Raw genomic sequence first — 15,007 nt, forward strand, 5'->3', positions numbered from 1 at the left:
AGCAACAGCTCAACCAAGCTTGGGATTCAGAAGACAGACGGCCTACAACAGTGGTTCTCAACCTTCCCAATGCCGCGACCCTTTAATACAGTTCCTCATGTTGTGGTGACCCCCAACCATCAAATTGGTGTCTCGGTTCCTAAGCATCGAAAATATGTGTTTTCCGATGGTCTTAGGAGACCCCTTTGAAAGGGTCGTTTGATCCCCCAAAGGGGTCCCGACCCACAGGTTGAGAACCGCTGGCCTACAAAGTTAGGTAACACTCCTGCCCCATGGGAATCTGACCACCAATTAGAGTACGTTTCTTGCACAGGAACGGGAAGCTCTGGAGTGGAGTCCAGAGAGGGCATTAAACCAGGGCACTCTCAGCATCTCTGCCCTTTTTTCCCAGCATCTCCAACCATGTGGTCCTGTCCACCATTAAACCATCTTTCCAAGCAGCCTCCATGTTTCCAGTGTCTTTTTCCCCACTTGGAACTGAACCTAGAAGGACATTTCTTCCAACAAAATCAACTCCCTTCAGAGGGGCACCCATGAAATCACCACTCTCAGGACTCACAGCAGAGATCTAATGCAGTGTCTAGAAACTATAGCATCCCCACACATGTAACTAAAAGTACCGATCCATTCATAATAAAAAAGAGAAGTCACATATGTAACAGGATGTATGAATGATCTTGGAGAATGAGAAGAAGAGATGTAGGAAACCATCTGACAAGAATGTCAGCAGTCCTCAATTACTTATCGGTCAGAGAAAAAGGTTTAGGAAGGATCCACATTACTGTGTCAAACAGTTCAGAAGAGTCAAAAAAAATGTGCCTTCAGATTTGCAATATTGATGCAAGCCCTCACAGGAAAACTAGACAGGAAGCATGACGAGATGAACTAATTCTACTTAATGTAAAGCTACGTTAATATAATCTTGCAAGTCTGAAAGTAGAAATTTCTGGCTTCCACTGTTGGATTCATTAGGGCTGCTCCTTCCAAGTTTCTTTCTCTGACTGTTAACTGACTGTGGGGTCTTTCACCTTCTATCTGACTGTTCCCTAGGGACCCAGCCTCGGGCCACAGACCAATACCACCAGTCCACGGCTACTGAAAACTGGACTGTACAAGCAGAGGCAAGTACATTAAGTTTCATTTGTGCATGCACAGGATTAGGTTGTGCATGCAAAACCATTTTTCTTCCTCCCCCCTGCAGCCACCGCCACTGTTGCTGGTCAATGAAGCCAGAAAGGTTGGAGACCATTGTCCTAGGCAGCAACATTTCCCCTACAAAGTAAAACAGTCAAGATCTTCAAAGGAATAAAATTCACAAGGGGGAAAAAACAACACATTACCCTTCCTGGATATCCTTATCAGCAAAGGAAATGTTGACAAATTAGAAATGCGAGTCTTAAAAAAAACAACCCAGACTATCCAAGTCCTCCACTACCAAAGTAACAACTCAACCTCCCACAAGAGAAGCTAAGAACATGATGCATATATCCATAAATACACTGCATGCAGCAACCAAGAACACCAGTAAAAGGAAACAGACTGCCTATACTCATGGTGATGAATGTATGGCATGAGTGCCAAAAGTGGCACGCAGAGTCCTCTCTGTGGGCACGTACGCTGTCGCCAGGTTCCAGGTTCCATCACGTGCATGCATGCTGGCCAGCTGGTCTTTGTGCATGATGTAACCCGTAAGTGCAGCTAGTGATGGCGTGCATATAGTCAGCCGCTCTATTCTGGATGTGCAAAGACCAGCTGGCCAGCGCACATGCACGCAATGGAACCTGGAAGAGAGGGGCTGGCCAGCATGCATGTGCACTGAACCAGCTGTCCAGTGTGCAATTGTGTGACGGAGCTCGGAAGTGCAGCTGGCCGACAGACGTATACACACTGGCCAGCTGCTCTCTTCTGGGTTTCGTGCTCCAGCATGCGTGTGCACATGTGTTCCTGTTTTGGCACTCCGTGCCAAAAAGGTTAGCCATCACTGACCTATACAACATCTTTCAAGAAAATGGATGGAACTTTATCAAAATTGCCCGACCATTCAACCCACTACAGCATAACCAACCCAAGCTATGGAAAGGATACCGCCATACATCAAAAACATCTCAGAAATGATCAACAGACTATTAGAACCACTAAATGATCAAGAGACTATTAGGTGCTACCATAGCACACCGACCAACTAAAGCCCTCCAAAAGATCTTAAATAAACCAAAGCACCTAGTCGTTCAAGAAGAATTAAAAATCAGATGTCATCTACAATATACAGTGTAAGGACTGCAGCAGCCACTATATAGGGCAGATCAGCAGAAGATTAGCAGAGTGCATCCATGAACATCAAGTAGCAGTCAGAAGATACTCCTGAACTCCTGAACACATGGACAGACTCAATCATAGTTTCAGCTAGGAAACTGTGAGCATCCTAGGCCAAGCTAAATGCAAAACACTGGGGAATTTCTGGAAGCTTGGCATTCAGACAAATCAGCCCTCAATAGAAACAGAGAAATAAACTGTGTCTATATACACCGTCCAAAAGAAACAATAAGAAAGCTAAGAAGGAAACAAAAAGACCAAAACACATCCTCTCTAGCAGTCAACACCAGATAAATGGAGATTAACAGCAGGAAAACAATCAAGAAGAACACAATCAAGGAGAGAAGCAATATAGAACTAAGGAGAAATTTCCTAACCATTAGAACAATTCATCAGTGGAACAACTTGCCTCCAGAAGTTGTGAATTGTTCCAACACTGGAAGTTTTAAAGAAGAGATTGAACAACCATTTGTTTGAAAGAGTATAGAGCAGGGGTCGGAAATCTTAAACACTCAAAGAGCCACAAATGTCCTAACCAGAAGCTCCCTGTTCAATTCTGGAGCCGACCAGAAGTCCGGTTCCCCCACGAGAGTCTCCTCCTAGTGTGGCCTCCTTTTCCCTCTAACTGAAAGCCCTATCAATTGTGTAACTGACTTGTGAGAGGGAGCCACAGCAGAGGGATGAAAGAGCCATACAGAGCCGCAGGTGGCTGACCTCTGGTATAGAGCCTAAGCAGGGAGTTGGGCTAAGAAAACCTCCCTTCCAACTGTTATTCTATTCTATCCCAGCACCATACTTTGATCAAGGAACTACCACATCTCCACCAGCAGCTGCCAGGGCAAGCTACTGTATATAAAGAGAAAGCAAGCCCATACTCATAACAGTTGTGCGATCAGTTATTTTACTGCAGTGGGTTATATTATTCTATTGCATGTTCTATTTTAATAATTGTTTAAGTGTGCTACAGAAACAGTGCAGGGCCTACAGAGACAAATAACTGAACAAACATAAGGAGTGGAAGAAGGTGTGTCTCCATTTACCAGAATAGTTAACCACGAGGGCCCCAAATTTAGTTGTGGTTTCCTCGTGCCAATCTCTCATGCCTCCCTGAATATTGCATCTCATCTTCCTATTTTACGGTAGCATTTAGGATGCCACCATTGTAACATCCAGGTGAACTTTCCCTGTACCGAGATATCAAAAGAAACCAAAGTCTCCCTCTTGGGATTTTTTTAATCTTATTTTAAGAAGGAATTAATTTTGAGTCCTATTCCCATAGGAAAAACTAGTTTGGCGAGCCTGCGCACACCTATCCCTCTTCTTGTGACATCTCCCTCTGTCTACCTTTAGATTTGCATAGGATCTTCCATTCCACCTGATGTGTCATCCGCATGATCTCTGAGTCTTGGATGTGCTGGGGAGAGAGAACGATGGAATTGGAGTCGGAAACACGTGGAAAGAAGAGCCGGCTTGAGGGGGGGGAAGCAAAGTAGCGTTGCATGGAGCAACCCCTTTTCTTTTAACGACCAAGGCCGGGCAGTGAGGCTGCTCAGCTCGACCAATGGCCAGGATTCAGATCGGAAACGGGAAATCCATCTCCCGGCTTCTCCTCTTCTTACTCTGTTCAGCCGCCCCATTCACCTCCTTTCGCTCCCTCCTCCTCCTCCATCTCCTCAGCGACGTCTGTTGGCCTCCTCCCATCCCTTCCCCTCCCCCGGTCTCCTCCCCACCGGCTCAGTTTTGCTCTTCCACTTCCAGCTGTAACTCAGTCGCCGCCGCTGCCGCTGCCGGCTCCGGAAAATGTCTGAGCGAGGCGGCTTCTATAAGCAGGAATTGAACAAGACAGTGTGGGAGGTCCCCCAGCGCTATCAGCACTTGACCCCCGTGGGCTCGGGGGCCTACGGCTCCGTGTGGTAAGGTGCCGGACGGGGGGGGGAGGCAGCAGGGCAGGTGCCGGGATGCGCTTTCGGGCATCTCTATCCGGGGCGGGAGGCGGAGGCAGGAGGATCCCCAAGTGAAGGCTTGGAGTAACAACCCCCGGCCCCTGCATTTAGGAACTAACAATGCGGAACAGCTGAACTCGCTAGAAACACACACACACACACACACAAACACACAGCCTTCCTTGTGCTGGGAGTGTGTGGAGATCGAGGACGCGCACAATGGGGAACACCCACAGCCGCGCAAGGCTCCGGTGGCATCTGAAGAGACCCCGGTTGCCGGCGTGGAATATAATGGACAGGGGCTGGGGGGGGTGCTGGGGGAGGCCGTCGCCACCGGCAGGTAGGAAGCCCGACTTGCGTTTAAAAATAACGCGTCGGGGGGGACGGAGGTCACGTAGAACCTGGTGCTTAAGTTCACACAATAGGCCAAGCTTGAGTTTTCATTTTGCCTGGGCTGCATGTGTTTGAGTGTGGGCGCGTGCGAGGGAGGGAGAGATTGCGCGCCTGGGTGCGTTTGGGGGAGAGGAAGGGTGGGGGTAGGCTTTGCGACCCCCCCCCCCCCAAGCCCTTCGTTTAGTGGTGTGGTTCACCGACTTGTACACACCGGCAAGTGGGTTACAGTTAAGGCAGGCGGGGAGTTTGCGTGGAGAGAAGGAGCCATGCAGCATCCTGAATTGCAGGCCTAGATAATGTGCCATAGAAGGACGCCTGGTTTGCTTGGTGGAGCCTTTGACTTCACAATAAGTGTTTATTCTGTGGCTGATGGCTTGCAGGAAGCAATAGGCCAAAAAGGGGGGTGGGAGGGAAATATTTGGAAGGGGGGGTAAGTGGGTATCAATGCATGGAACTTGATCCTGCTTAGCGTAGATAAAAATAATTTATTTTGGGAGACTCAAAAGAGGCGCTGGAAATGCTCTTGAAAAAGAATTGCAAGTAATGAGGCAGATGGAGCAGGGCTGGGCTTTTAATAAAGTCTCGGGACCTTTTTCAGGCAGAGTTGACCATCTTTTGTTTGGAGCAGGTGTAAGCAGAGCTTGAGTGTGTATGGGTGGTGTGCAAAAAGGTGTGCGGTGTAGTGAGCTTTGTTTTTCTTGCTTGTTGCTCTGAATTGTGCAACCCAGTGGGTTTGTGTTCAGATTCCTGTCTCTTCCCTGCCCCCACTGGGCTTTGGAGCAGAGACAGGGCTCTCACAATGCAATTCAGCCTGGAATTCTTCCCAGGTTGCTAAGGGTAACCCCAGACCATGCCAGCTACTGAAAGAGGTTTCCCCAGGCTATTTTTAAAGACCTTCCCTCTTTCTGCACTGAACTGCAACCGGGAATAGGACTTTAGTTGGGGGATGCTTTTCTTCCTGCAGCTATTGGGATCAAATCTGAAGTGCTGTTTTAGAACCTGCTAGCAATATTTTTGATGTGATGCACCAGCCCTAATGAAATGCCCTGTATAGAGAATTGAGCAAGATCATATTTCAAACAATTGTTATCTTTCTCCTCTGTATATCACATGTTTGCTACGTATAGTGTTCTGTTCCTTTGGGTTGACTGTTATTCAAGTAATTAAAAATTATGCATCAAGGTTTATGTTATTAGTGTTTGTATAATTAGGCCTCAGGCTAAAAGGCCATGTTTAAACAAATCTCTAGATGAGAAATCAGTTGGGGGAAACTAAACCAAGGCATGTGATGGGGTGGCTAATAGAAGAAAGAAAGAATATACATGCATTGTAAGAAAAAAAGCATAACTTAAGCTTTGTTTGTTTTCTTTTGTGCAGTCAGAAATAAATGGAGTTTGGGAATAAATGGAACAAGTTTTCAATGTGAAAGGAATTTATATTAGAGCTGGTGCTATTTAACTTATTAAAATATGTGTGTAGTTGTCCTGAGCAGCAAGGTAGCCAAGTTTCTGAATGTCACCAAATAATTCTAAAGTGAAGTTTAAGCAGCTGGCCAAAAACTGCAGACATTTAATCTTTTTAAGTTGGATGTATGACTAGCAGCACTGCAAGCAAGATTCAGTGCAGTAAAGTACAAAGAGAGATATTGGGTGCTAAAGAGAAAAAAGTAGTTTTAGATGTACCCTAATGAAAATCCTGTAGTTATCCAGAAGAGTTATTTTGAATGGATAGTGGTAAGAGTTCACTTTGTATAATATGTATAGTTTATATAGGGATTTATAAATATAATGAAAACATAAATATGATGAATGACCTGACTAGGCAGAATTTTGTCTCGTATAAATTGGGCAGCAGCCGTGTAAAGACAGATCACAAGATTTTATTACAAATATTTGGAATTTGTCACAGGATGTATTGATTGCTATGAGCCAAGTTAGTTTTAGAAGACAAATAGAACATTGTTGGAAAATTAGTTTATCGCTGTTTGCTCTGGATCTTTCATGTTCAAAGGCAGGAAGGCCAAGTAAAATGACCCAAGGGTATATTTATGTCTTGCTTCAGAAATTCCCAGAGAATTTGGCTGACCATTTTGGAAACATGGACTGGATAGATCAGACTATAAAAGATGTAGTAGCTCTCTTTTACCCAAAGATTCTTTTTTCAAAAGGCAACTGGGTTTTGTTTTTTTCTTGAAGGCATTTCACTTCTCATTCTTGGATGAGAAACGAAACATCTTCAAGGAAAAACAAAGTGGGGTTAGACTTGAAGACCTCCAAGGTCCCTTCCAACTCTACTATTGTATTGTATTGTATTGTATAAAGTGCCTTTTGAAAAGCACCTTTGGGACAACCATGACCTGGATGACCGAATATCTCCATAGCCATTTAGCTCTCTTTTATGTTTATTAAGCTTTTATGAACTTTACTGAGGATTGAAGTGTACTCCGTAACAGCCAAGTGTTGATTTTGATATAACTGTTGCTGAGATTATTCAAGTCACTCTGTTGATATATTTGCTGACAAGGCAATAGCAAACTTCTGCATTCTTTTTAAGAAACTTGCTAGAATGGTATCCCTGTAGTCATCAAGAATTGAGATTAAGTGCAAGGAGATCTTTAGCCATTGTTCAATCAGTCAGGCAAACTTTTTCACTTGGGGGTTAATGGGATCTTTTGTGTGTTAAATACCCTTGTAAATGCTTCCTCTATACTACATTCTAGTATGCAACATGGCCAATCACTGAGAGTTAATATGATGTAAACTTAAGGAGTTGGACTAGACCTGAGAAAGGCAGGTTCAAATCCACCTATATATGAGGCTCACTGGGAAACTTTGGACCAACCGTTACTTTTCAAACCAGACTTCCTTGAATGGTTATGATTGTGTGGAAGATTGAAGGAGAGAATGGCCTTTGTGCTACCACACACTCTTAGAAGGCAGGAAGGATAGGCATCTAATGAATTAAATCAGAGTGATTTTCAAGGAGTTTCAAGTAAAAGAATAATTTGATCAGATGAATAAGAAGATGGTGAAAGCTGAAAGGTCTGGCTGTCTTGTAGTATGGTGGTGGTTGTTGTTAATTGCAAAGTCATGTCCAATCCATCGCGACCCCATGGACAACATTCCTCCAGGCCTTCCTCTTTTATACCATCCTCTGGAGTCCATTTAAGCTCTCACCTACTGCTTCAGTGACTCCATCCAGTCACCCCATTCTCTGTCGTTCCCTTCTTCTTTTGCCTTCAGTCTTTCCCAGCATTAGGCTCTTTTCCCGTGAGTCCTTCCTTCTCATTAGGTGGCCAAAGTATTTGAGTTTCATCTTCAGGATCTGGCCTTCTAAAGAGCAGTCATGGTTGATCTCTAGGACTGACCAGTTTGATCGCCTTGCAGTCCAAGGGACTCGCACGAGTCTTCTCCAGCGCCATAGTTCAAAGGCCTCAACTCTTTGGCACTCAGCCTTTCTTTCACAGCCATACATTGCAACTGGGAAAGCCATAGACATTGGTTTTTTACCAATATGTGGTAGTAAATGCCATTATTCATTCAAATGGCATCTGCATTTTCTGTCTTTCAGGCAAAAAAAACCAGACTTTTAGCAATGAACAGCTTGTGTCTTAATTGATTAATCAGTGGAGGTGTGAAACTAGAGATACATTATTTCTGAGAAATGTAACTATGTAATAGTAAAAATAATTGATACACACACACGCGCACACATACATACAACTTTACTGGCTGTTTCAAGGCCTGTTGGGGGAGAGAGAGATCCTGAACTATCCAAGATAAAAGTTCATTAGTAAGTGTGACTATACAAAAGGCTCTGCTTGAAGTCCCCACCGAGCTCATCTCTCTTTTAAGAGGTAGGATGTATAAATGGATTTCAGAAGACAAAGAAATAACCATATGCATATTCTTACTATGAAGATGAATCACAAAGCCACTATACTTTATGTCAGAGAATCCTCTCTTTAGGCCTTGGCAAATTAAATAATCCATAAAAATCATTCCAAAGCCAGCTTGGGCATTTTTAAAATTGTGCAAATAACTCCTGAATATTTGAGCTTTAACCTAGGTAAGAGGTGAGGAAATTGGAAGAATACAAGAACATATTCAGAGTGTAGATCACAAAGTGTAGGGGAGACACATCATCCTCAGAGGTGAAAATGAATTTTCTTTCCTCTGGATTGAGAAATCTGGATTGGATTGGAGCCTTTTTTATCATCCTGAATGCTCTTTTCTGGACATGCTCCAGTTTGTCGATGTCTTTCTCAAAATGGGATTTCCGGAACTGGACATGATATTCTAACTGCCACTCTGATACAGTGGTGGGATTCAAATTTTTTTACTACCAGTTTTGTGGGCGTGGCTTGGTGGGCATGGGCGTGGCATGGTGGCCGCGGAAGGATACTGTAAAATGTCCATTCCCACCCCACTCCAGGGGAAGGTTACAGCAAAATCCCCATTCCCTCCTGATCAGCTGGGACTCGAGAGGCAGAGAATAGATCGGGGTGGGGCCAGTCAGAGGTGGTATTTACTGGTTCTCCAAACTACTCAAAATTTTCGCTGCCGATTCTCCAGAACTGGTCAGAACCTGCTGAATACCACCTCTGGTCTGATATGGACTAGAGAAGAAGGATATCTTATCTTCGTCTTGGTACTCCATATTTAGATTTAACTCAGTTGAGTTCACCTTATCTGAGACTAGCTCGCTAGGAAAGGCAATTGATGTGTCTCCTTCGTACCAATTGAACCTTTGAACCCCACAAAACAGTGTTAATGAGGCATGGTTCCCTTTGTTTACATATCAACCACTTAGAAAATGATCTCATTATGATCACAAATTTCTTAAGCACATTTATTCATATCCAATACTATTGAGTGATCTGCAGCTTTGGGCGCTTTTTGAAATTACTTTGGACAGTGTTAGAAGAAATGCTATACGATCATAAGAAAATAAAGTGTATTTTCAGGTAGACTGTCCAAACATCGATTTTTTTTCTTCCTTTCCACTTTTGCCAGTGGTTTTTGCAGAGTCATTGCACAGTTTAATTTCTGAGAAGCTAGTGTAGCAATGTATCAATATGTAGAATTATTCCAACAATTGCTTTAGATTCTACCAGTAAAAATGGTAAGAATAATTACTGTTTTCTGTCCTACATTGGCTATTTTAGGTTAGTTTGCTGATTAGTTTGCTTGTCCCAGGTTGCTAACTTGACACAGGTAAGATCCTACTTGCGGACCTACCTTGTGGCATTAGGGGCGGCCAAACGTAGATATTGTGCCACCCTTATTGCGTCCGCGGATAACCGCCCTGCCGCCCTGTTTAGGGTGACCCGCTCCCTCTTGTCACAGAGGACACAGGGGGCACCCTTACAGGGCAGAGCAGGGGAATTTGGGGAATATCTGCAGGACAAAGTCGCTCAGATCCGGAGCGGATGGGCCCCACTCAGTGGACCAGACGGGCCGCCAACAGCGAGTCTTGTGAGACCATCCTGGGAGGAGTTTGATTCTGTTGCCCCCGAGGATTTAGATAGGTTGCGTGGACGGCTGCGACCCACCACATGTTTAATGGACCCGTGTCCCTCCTGGTTGGTACTGGCATCTTGGGAGGTGACCCGAGGCTGGCTTCTGGGCCTGGTGAATGCCTCATTGGGTGAGGGATCCTTACCAACCGCCTTGAAAGAGGCGGTGGTGAGGCCCTTACTTAAGAGGCCTTCACTCGACCCAATGGAGCTAGCTAATTATCGTCCAGTCTCCAACCTTCCGTTTCTAGCGAAGGTTGTTGAGAATGTGGTGGCGCAGCAGTTTCCACGACACCTTGACGAATCCGAGTATCTAGACTCACGCCAGTCCGGCTTCCGACCCGGGCACAGCACAGAGACAGCCTTGGTCGCGTTGGTTGATTATCTCTGGAGGGCCAGAGATAGAGGTTGTTCCTCTATCCTGGTCCTATTAGACCTCTCGGCGGCTTTTGATACCATCGACCATGGTATCCTATTGCGCCGGTTGGAGGGGATAGGAGTCGGAGGTACCGTTTTGCGGTGGTTCGGCTCCTACCTCTCCGACCGGAGGCAATGTGTGTTGACAGGGGGACAGAGGTCGACCCCGAGGCCACTCACTTGTGGAGTGCCACAGGGGTCGGTCCTCTCGCCTCTCCTGTTCAACACATATGTGAAGCCGCTGGGTGAGATCATCCGTGGTTTTGGGGTTGAGTATCACTTCTACGCTGATGATACTCAGCTGTATATTTCAACTCCAAACCACCCCAACGAGGCTGTCGAAGTGATGTCCCGGTGTTTGGAGGCCGTCGGGGTCTGGATGGGGGACAACAGACTTAAACTCAACCCCTCCAAGACTGAGTGGCTGTGGCTACCGGCACCTCGGTTCAGCCAGCTGATTCCATCGCTGGCCATAGGGGGCGAACAATTGCCCCCTGTGGAACGGGCGCGCAATTTGGGCGTCCTCCTTGATGCCCGGCTGTCAATGGATGACCATGTGGCAGCCGTGGCAAGGGGGGCGCTCCACCAGGTTTGCCTGGTGCGCCAATTGCGCCCCCTACTGGACCGGGATGCCCTACGCACGGTCACTCATGCGCTGGTGACGTCCCGCCTGGATTACTGCAACGCTCTCTACATGGGGCTGCCCTTGGGACGCGCCCGGAGACTGCAGTTAGTTCAGAACGCAGCCGCGCGGGCTGTGATGGGGAGTACGAGGTACTCCCACGTAACACCTCTCCTGCGCGAGCTGCACTGGCTGCCTGTGGTTTTCCGGGTGCGTTTCAAGGTGCTGATTACCATCTTTAAAGCGCTCCATGGCACGGGACCTAGTTACTTGCGGGATCGCATCCTCCCACATACATCCCTGCGGCCAATACGCTCACACAGGGAGGGACTTCTCCTGGTGCCGTCCACTAGGCAATGCCAGCGGGCGACACCAAGGAGTAGGGCCTTCTCTGTGATGGGCCCAACCCTCTGGAATGACCTCCCCCCCCCGACATTAGAACTACTTCTGACCTCCGCTCCTTCCGGCAAAAACTGAAGACCCACCTGTTCCGATTAGCAGGCCTGGCATAATTCAACTGTCCCTCCTGGCAAATGTATTATATCTGGTTATTTTAGGTTTTTTTTAATTTACTGTATTTGTTTTTAGGGGTTTGAATTTATTTTATATCTGCTTTGTACAGTTCTTTTAACTGCTTTTTAACCTCCTCCATGTCAATTGTCAACTGTACATATTTAATTTTATTGTATCTTGTTATATTTTGTATGAACTGTACACCGCCCCGAGTCCCTTTCGGGAGAGGGGGCGGTCTAGAAGCATTAAATATTATTATTATTATTATTATTATTATTAGTAGTAGTAGTAGTAGTAGTAGTAGTAGTAGTAGTAGTAATGTTTGTACAACATGCAGATCCTGGCAAAAGTGATTTATAAGAGAGACGGCTCATACAAAAACAGGCCAAACTATCACTTGAAACAATACAAGGCAGTCCTCGACTTACAACAATTCATTTAGTAACTTTTTCAGAGTTAAAGCAGAACTGAATAAAGTGACTTACGACCATTGCAGCATCCTCATGGCCATGTGATCAAAATTCAGACACTTGGCAAGTGACTCGTTTTTATGACGGTTGCAATGTCCCGGAGTCATGTGATTACCTTTAATAACCTGGCAAGCAAAATCAATAGGGAAGCCAGATTCTCTTAAAAACCATGTTACTAACTGAGCAACTGCAATGATTCACTTAACAACTGTGGCAAGAAAGGTTGTAAAATGGGGCCAAATTTATTTAACAAATGTATCACTTAGCAACATAAATTTTGGACTCCATTGTGATTGTAAGTCAAGAACTACCTGTACTCATTTGAAATAAAATGCAGAACCCATAAGCTATAAACTATAAGCTACACTACAAACTTTTACAAAACTGAAGCCTTCCTTGCAACAATAGATTATTTATGATCTCTTAATTGAACCATTCTATTGTCCATAATTTGGGTTGTTCACAGATAAGTCTTTCCATTCTTCCTTAGGAGGCTCCTCATGCTGTAGGAAAATACTTTCTTTTGAACTAGGATGCTCAGAAGTTATGCAAACTTTCTATTTACATTCAACTCTTCATCGAATGATTTTGAATATATTTGATTCTCAGTTGCACATAGAAGGATTGCTGTTTGATGCAGCCAATTGGGGATTCAGACTTTTCTGTTATCAAAAGCATGCACTGTTGTACTGTATTTCTCTGTGGGTAAATTTCATCTTCCCATGACTTTTGTTCTTGGAGCAATTATTGCTTTCAAAGGTTTCTAGCTTGCACTCCCTCTTCTAGTTTCCATATTGCTAATTCAGGTTTATTCTGCCATTTTATGCCTAATGCACATCACTTGAGAGGGAATGGTATCATTTTTCTTAGCATCTATTCTGCACGTTTACAGAGTCCATTTATTTTTGCAGTGCACTTAGTTAGTTTTTGTAGTGAAGCTGATCAATGGATGAGGGGGGGGGGGTTTGGCTTGTTTATCAGTTGATACTGATTTGGACTGAAAAGAAATGACTAGCTCAAGGGCAATTTCCATACTTAACAGAGGACTAGAATCTACATCTCCCTGCTCCTAGTCCAGCACCATAACCATCATACCAGGCATGGCTGTTTTTGAATTTGAAACTCTCATATTCAGTAAATTTCAATGGATTTGTGTAGCGATATTAAAATTCAAACATATTCATTTAAAGTCAGTATTGGTTGCCACAATCCAGATGATGTCTGCAAATATGGACAAAACCAAAGTGAAAAAGACAGATTCAAGGTCTTAGACTGAAAATACTGGGTTAGAAACTGGATTCATATCTTACTTTAGATGTGAAGTTTGGGTTTCTCATGGTTTCTGCAAGGACGCAGGGGGATTTATGAAGGTAGTCCTTCCCTTACAGCCACATTTGGGTCCTGAACTTATATTGTTAAATGGTATGGTCATTAAAAAAGGGATGTGGTGGCTCAGTGGCTAAGATGCTGAGCTTGTCGATCAGAAAGGCCGGTAGTTCAGCGGTTCAAATCCCTAGCCACGTAACAGAGTGAGGTCCTGTTACTTGTCCCTGATTCTGCCAACCTAGCAGTTTCTACTTGCACGTAAAAATGCAAGTAGAAAAATAGGAACCACCTTTGCTGGGAAGGTAATAGCGTTCCCTGTGCCTTTGGCATTTAATCATGCTGGCCACATGACCACGGAGATATCTTCTGACAGCGCTGGCTCTTCGGCTTTGAAACAGAGATGAGCACCGCCCCGTAGAGTCAGGAACGACTAGAACATATGTGGGAGGGGAACCTTTACCTTTATGGTCATTAAATGAGGTATCATATGAAAACACCCAATTTTATAACCTGCTTTTGCTGTGGATTGTTAAGTGAGGCATATGACTGCAATTTGCAAACTTCAATTCAGACTTCCTTATTGATTTTGCTCAGCGGAAGCCAGCTGGAAATGGAGATAAAAGTATTAACAGGACACTGCAATGAGTTCTTGCCAAGTGCCTAGATCACAATCATATGACTGAAATATAAGTGTGAGGACTGGTTGGAAGTCATATTTTTCAGTGCCATTGTAGCATTGAATGAATGGTAATTTGTATCTCTCTTCTGTAAGATGACAAAAAATAATATTCCCTATCATTGGCAATCCATCAGATTTCTAGTCCCTAACTTCTCTGTCATTTAATTTCAGATTAAAGGTTCTGGTAGCTCAAGCAACTTCTTTGATAAAATTCATTGATCAGTAACAAATTTGTTCCCATCAATAATAATTTGTTCCCAGCTTTAATAATTTTAATACACGTTCATGCAGTTTCTGAACAGCATGTATGCAATGTTTGATTGAGGTTAATATAATGTTGTTGCTAATTAGTGTAACAAGTTCATGGCTTACATGTGGTTCAGATATGATTAGTGACTGACCCTTGGTTGTATCTTTGGATACCCTTTGAACTCAGATAGAATCCTTTTTGCAATTAGGGATTGTACAATTACCTGGGAAGTGTTAACTCATCTCCAGACTTTGTTGCCATTTTTTCAAATGGGGGATAGCGTGTTGTGCTGTGTATGTGTTAACTACCTTGGAAGGGACTAATGATTGGGTATAAAAGATCATTGATTATCTTTCACTTTGTTTGTTGTGAATAACCCTCTGTGAAAACTTCATAGTAGTGGGAAAAGAAAAGAAAGGACAGCATTCTAATCTTCACACTGAAGAATATCATTCTTCATTACAAAGCAATCACATCAGTGGTGGGATTCATAAAATTTTACTACTGGTTCTGTGGGCGTGGTTTGGTGGGTGTGGCATGGCTTGGTGGGTGTGGCATGGCTT

General features: G+C 44.3%; 1 protein-coding gene across 1 annotated transcript in view; it reads left to right on the forward strand.

Moving 5' to 3' along the window:
* Positions 1–3,986: 3,986 nt before the first annotated feature.
* MAPK11 (mitogen-activated protein kinase 11) overlaps positions 3,987–15,007 on the forward strand; it is a 53,028-nt gene continuing 42,007 nt past the window's right edge. The window contains exon 1 of the mRNA XM_081957221.1: positions 3,987–4,226. Within this exon, the coding sequence (XP_081813347.1) occupies positions 4,114–4,226 (113 nt within the window). The 5' untranslated portion in view covers positions 3,987–4,113. The remainder of the gene's footprint in view (positions 4,227–15,007) is intronic.

Source organism: Natrix helvetica (genome assembly GCF_964273705.1).
Source record: "Natrix helvetica genome assembly, chromosome: 6".
Classification (NCBI taxonomy): domain Eukaryota; kingdom Metazoa; phylum Chordata; class Lepidosauria; order Squamata; family Natricidae; genus Natrix; species Natrix helvetica.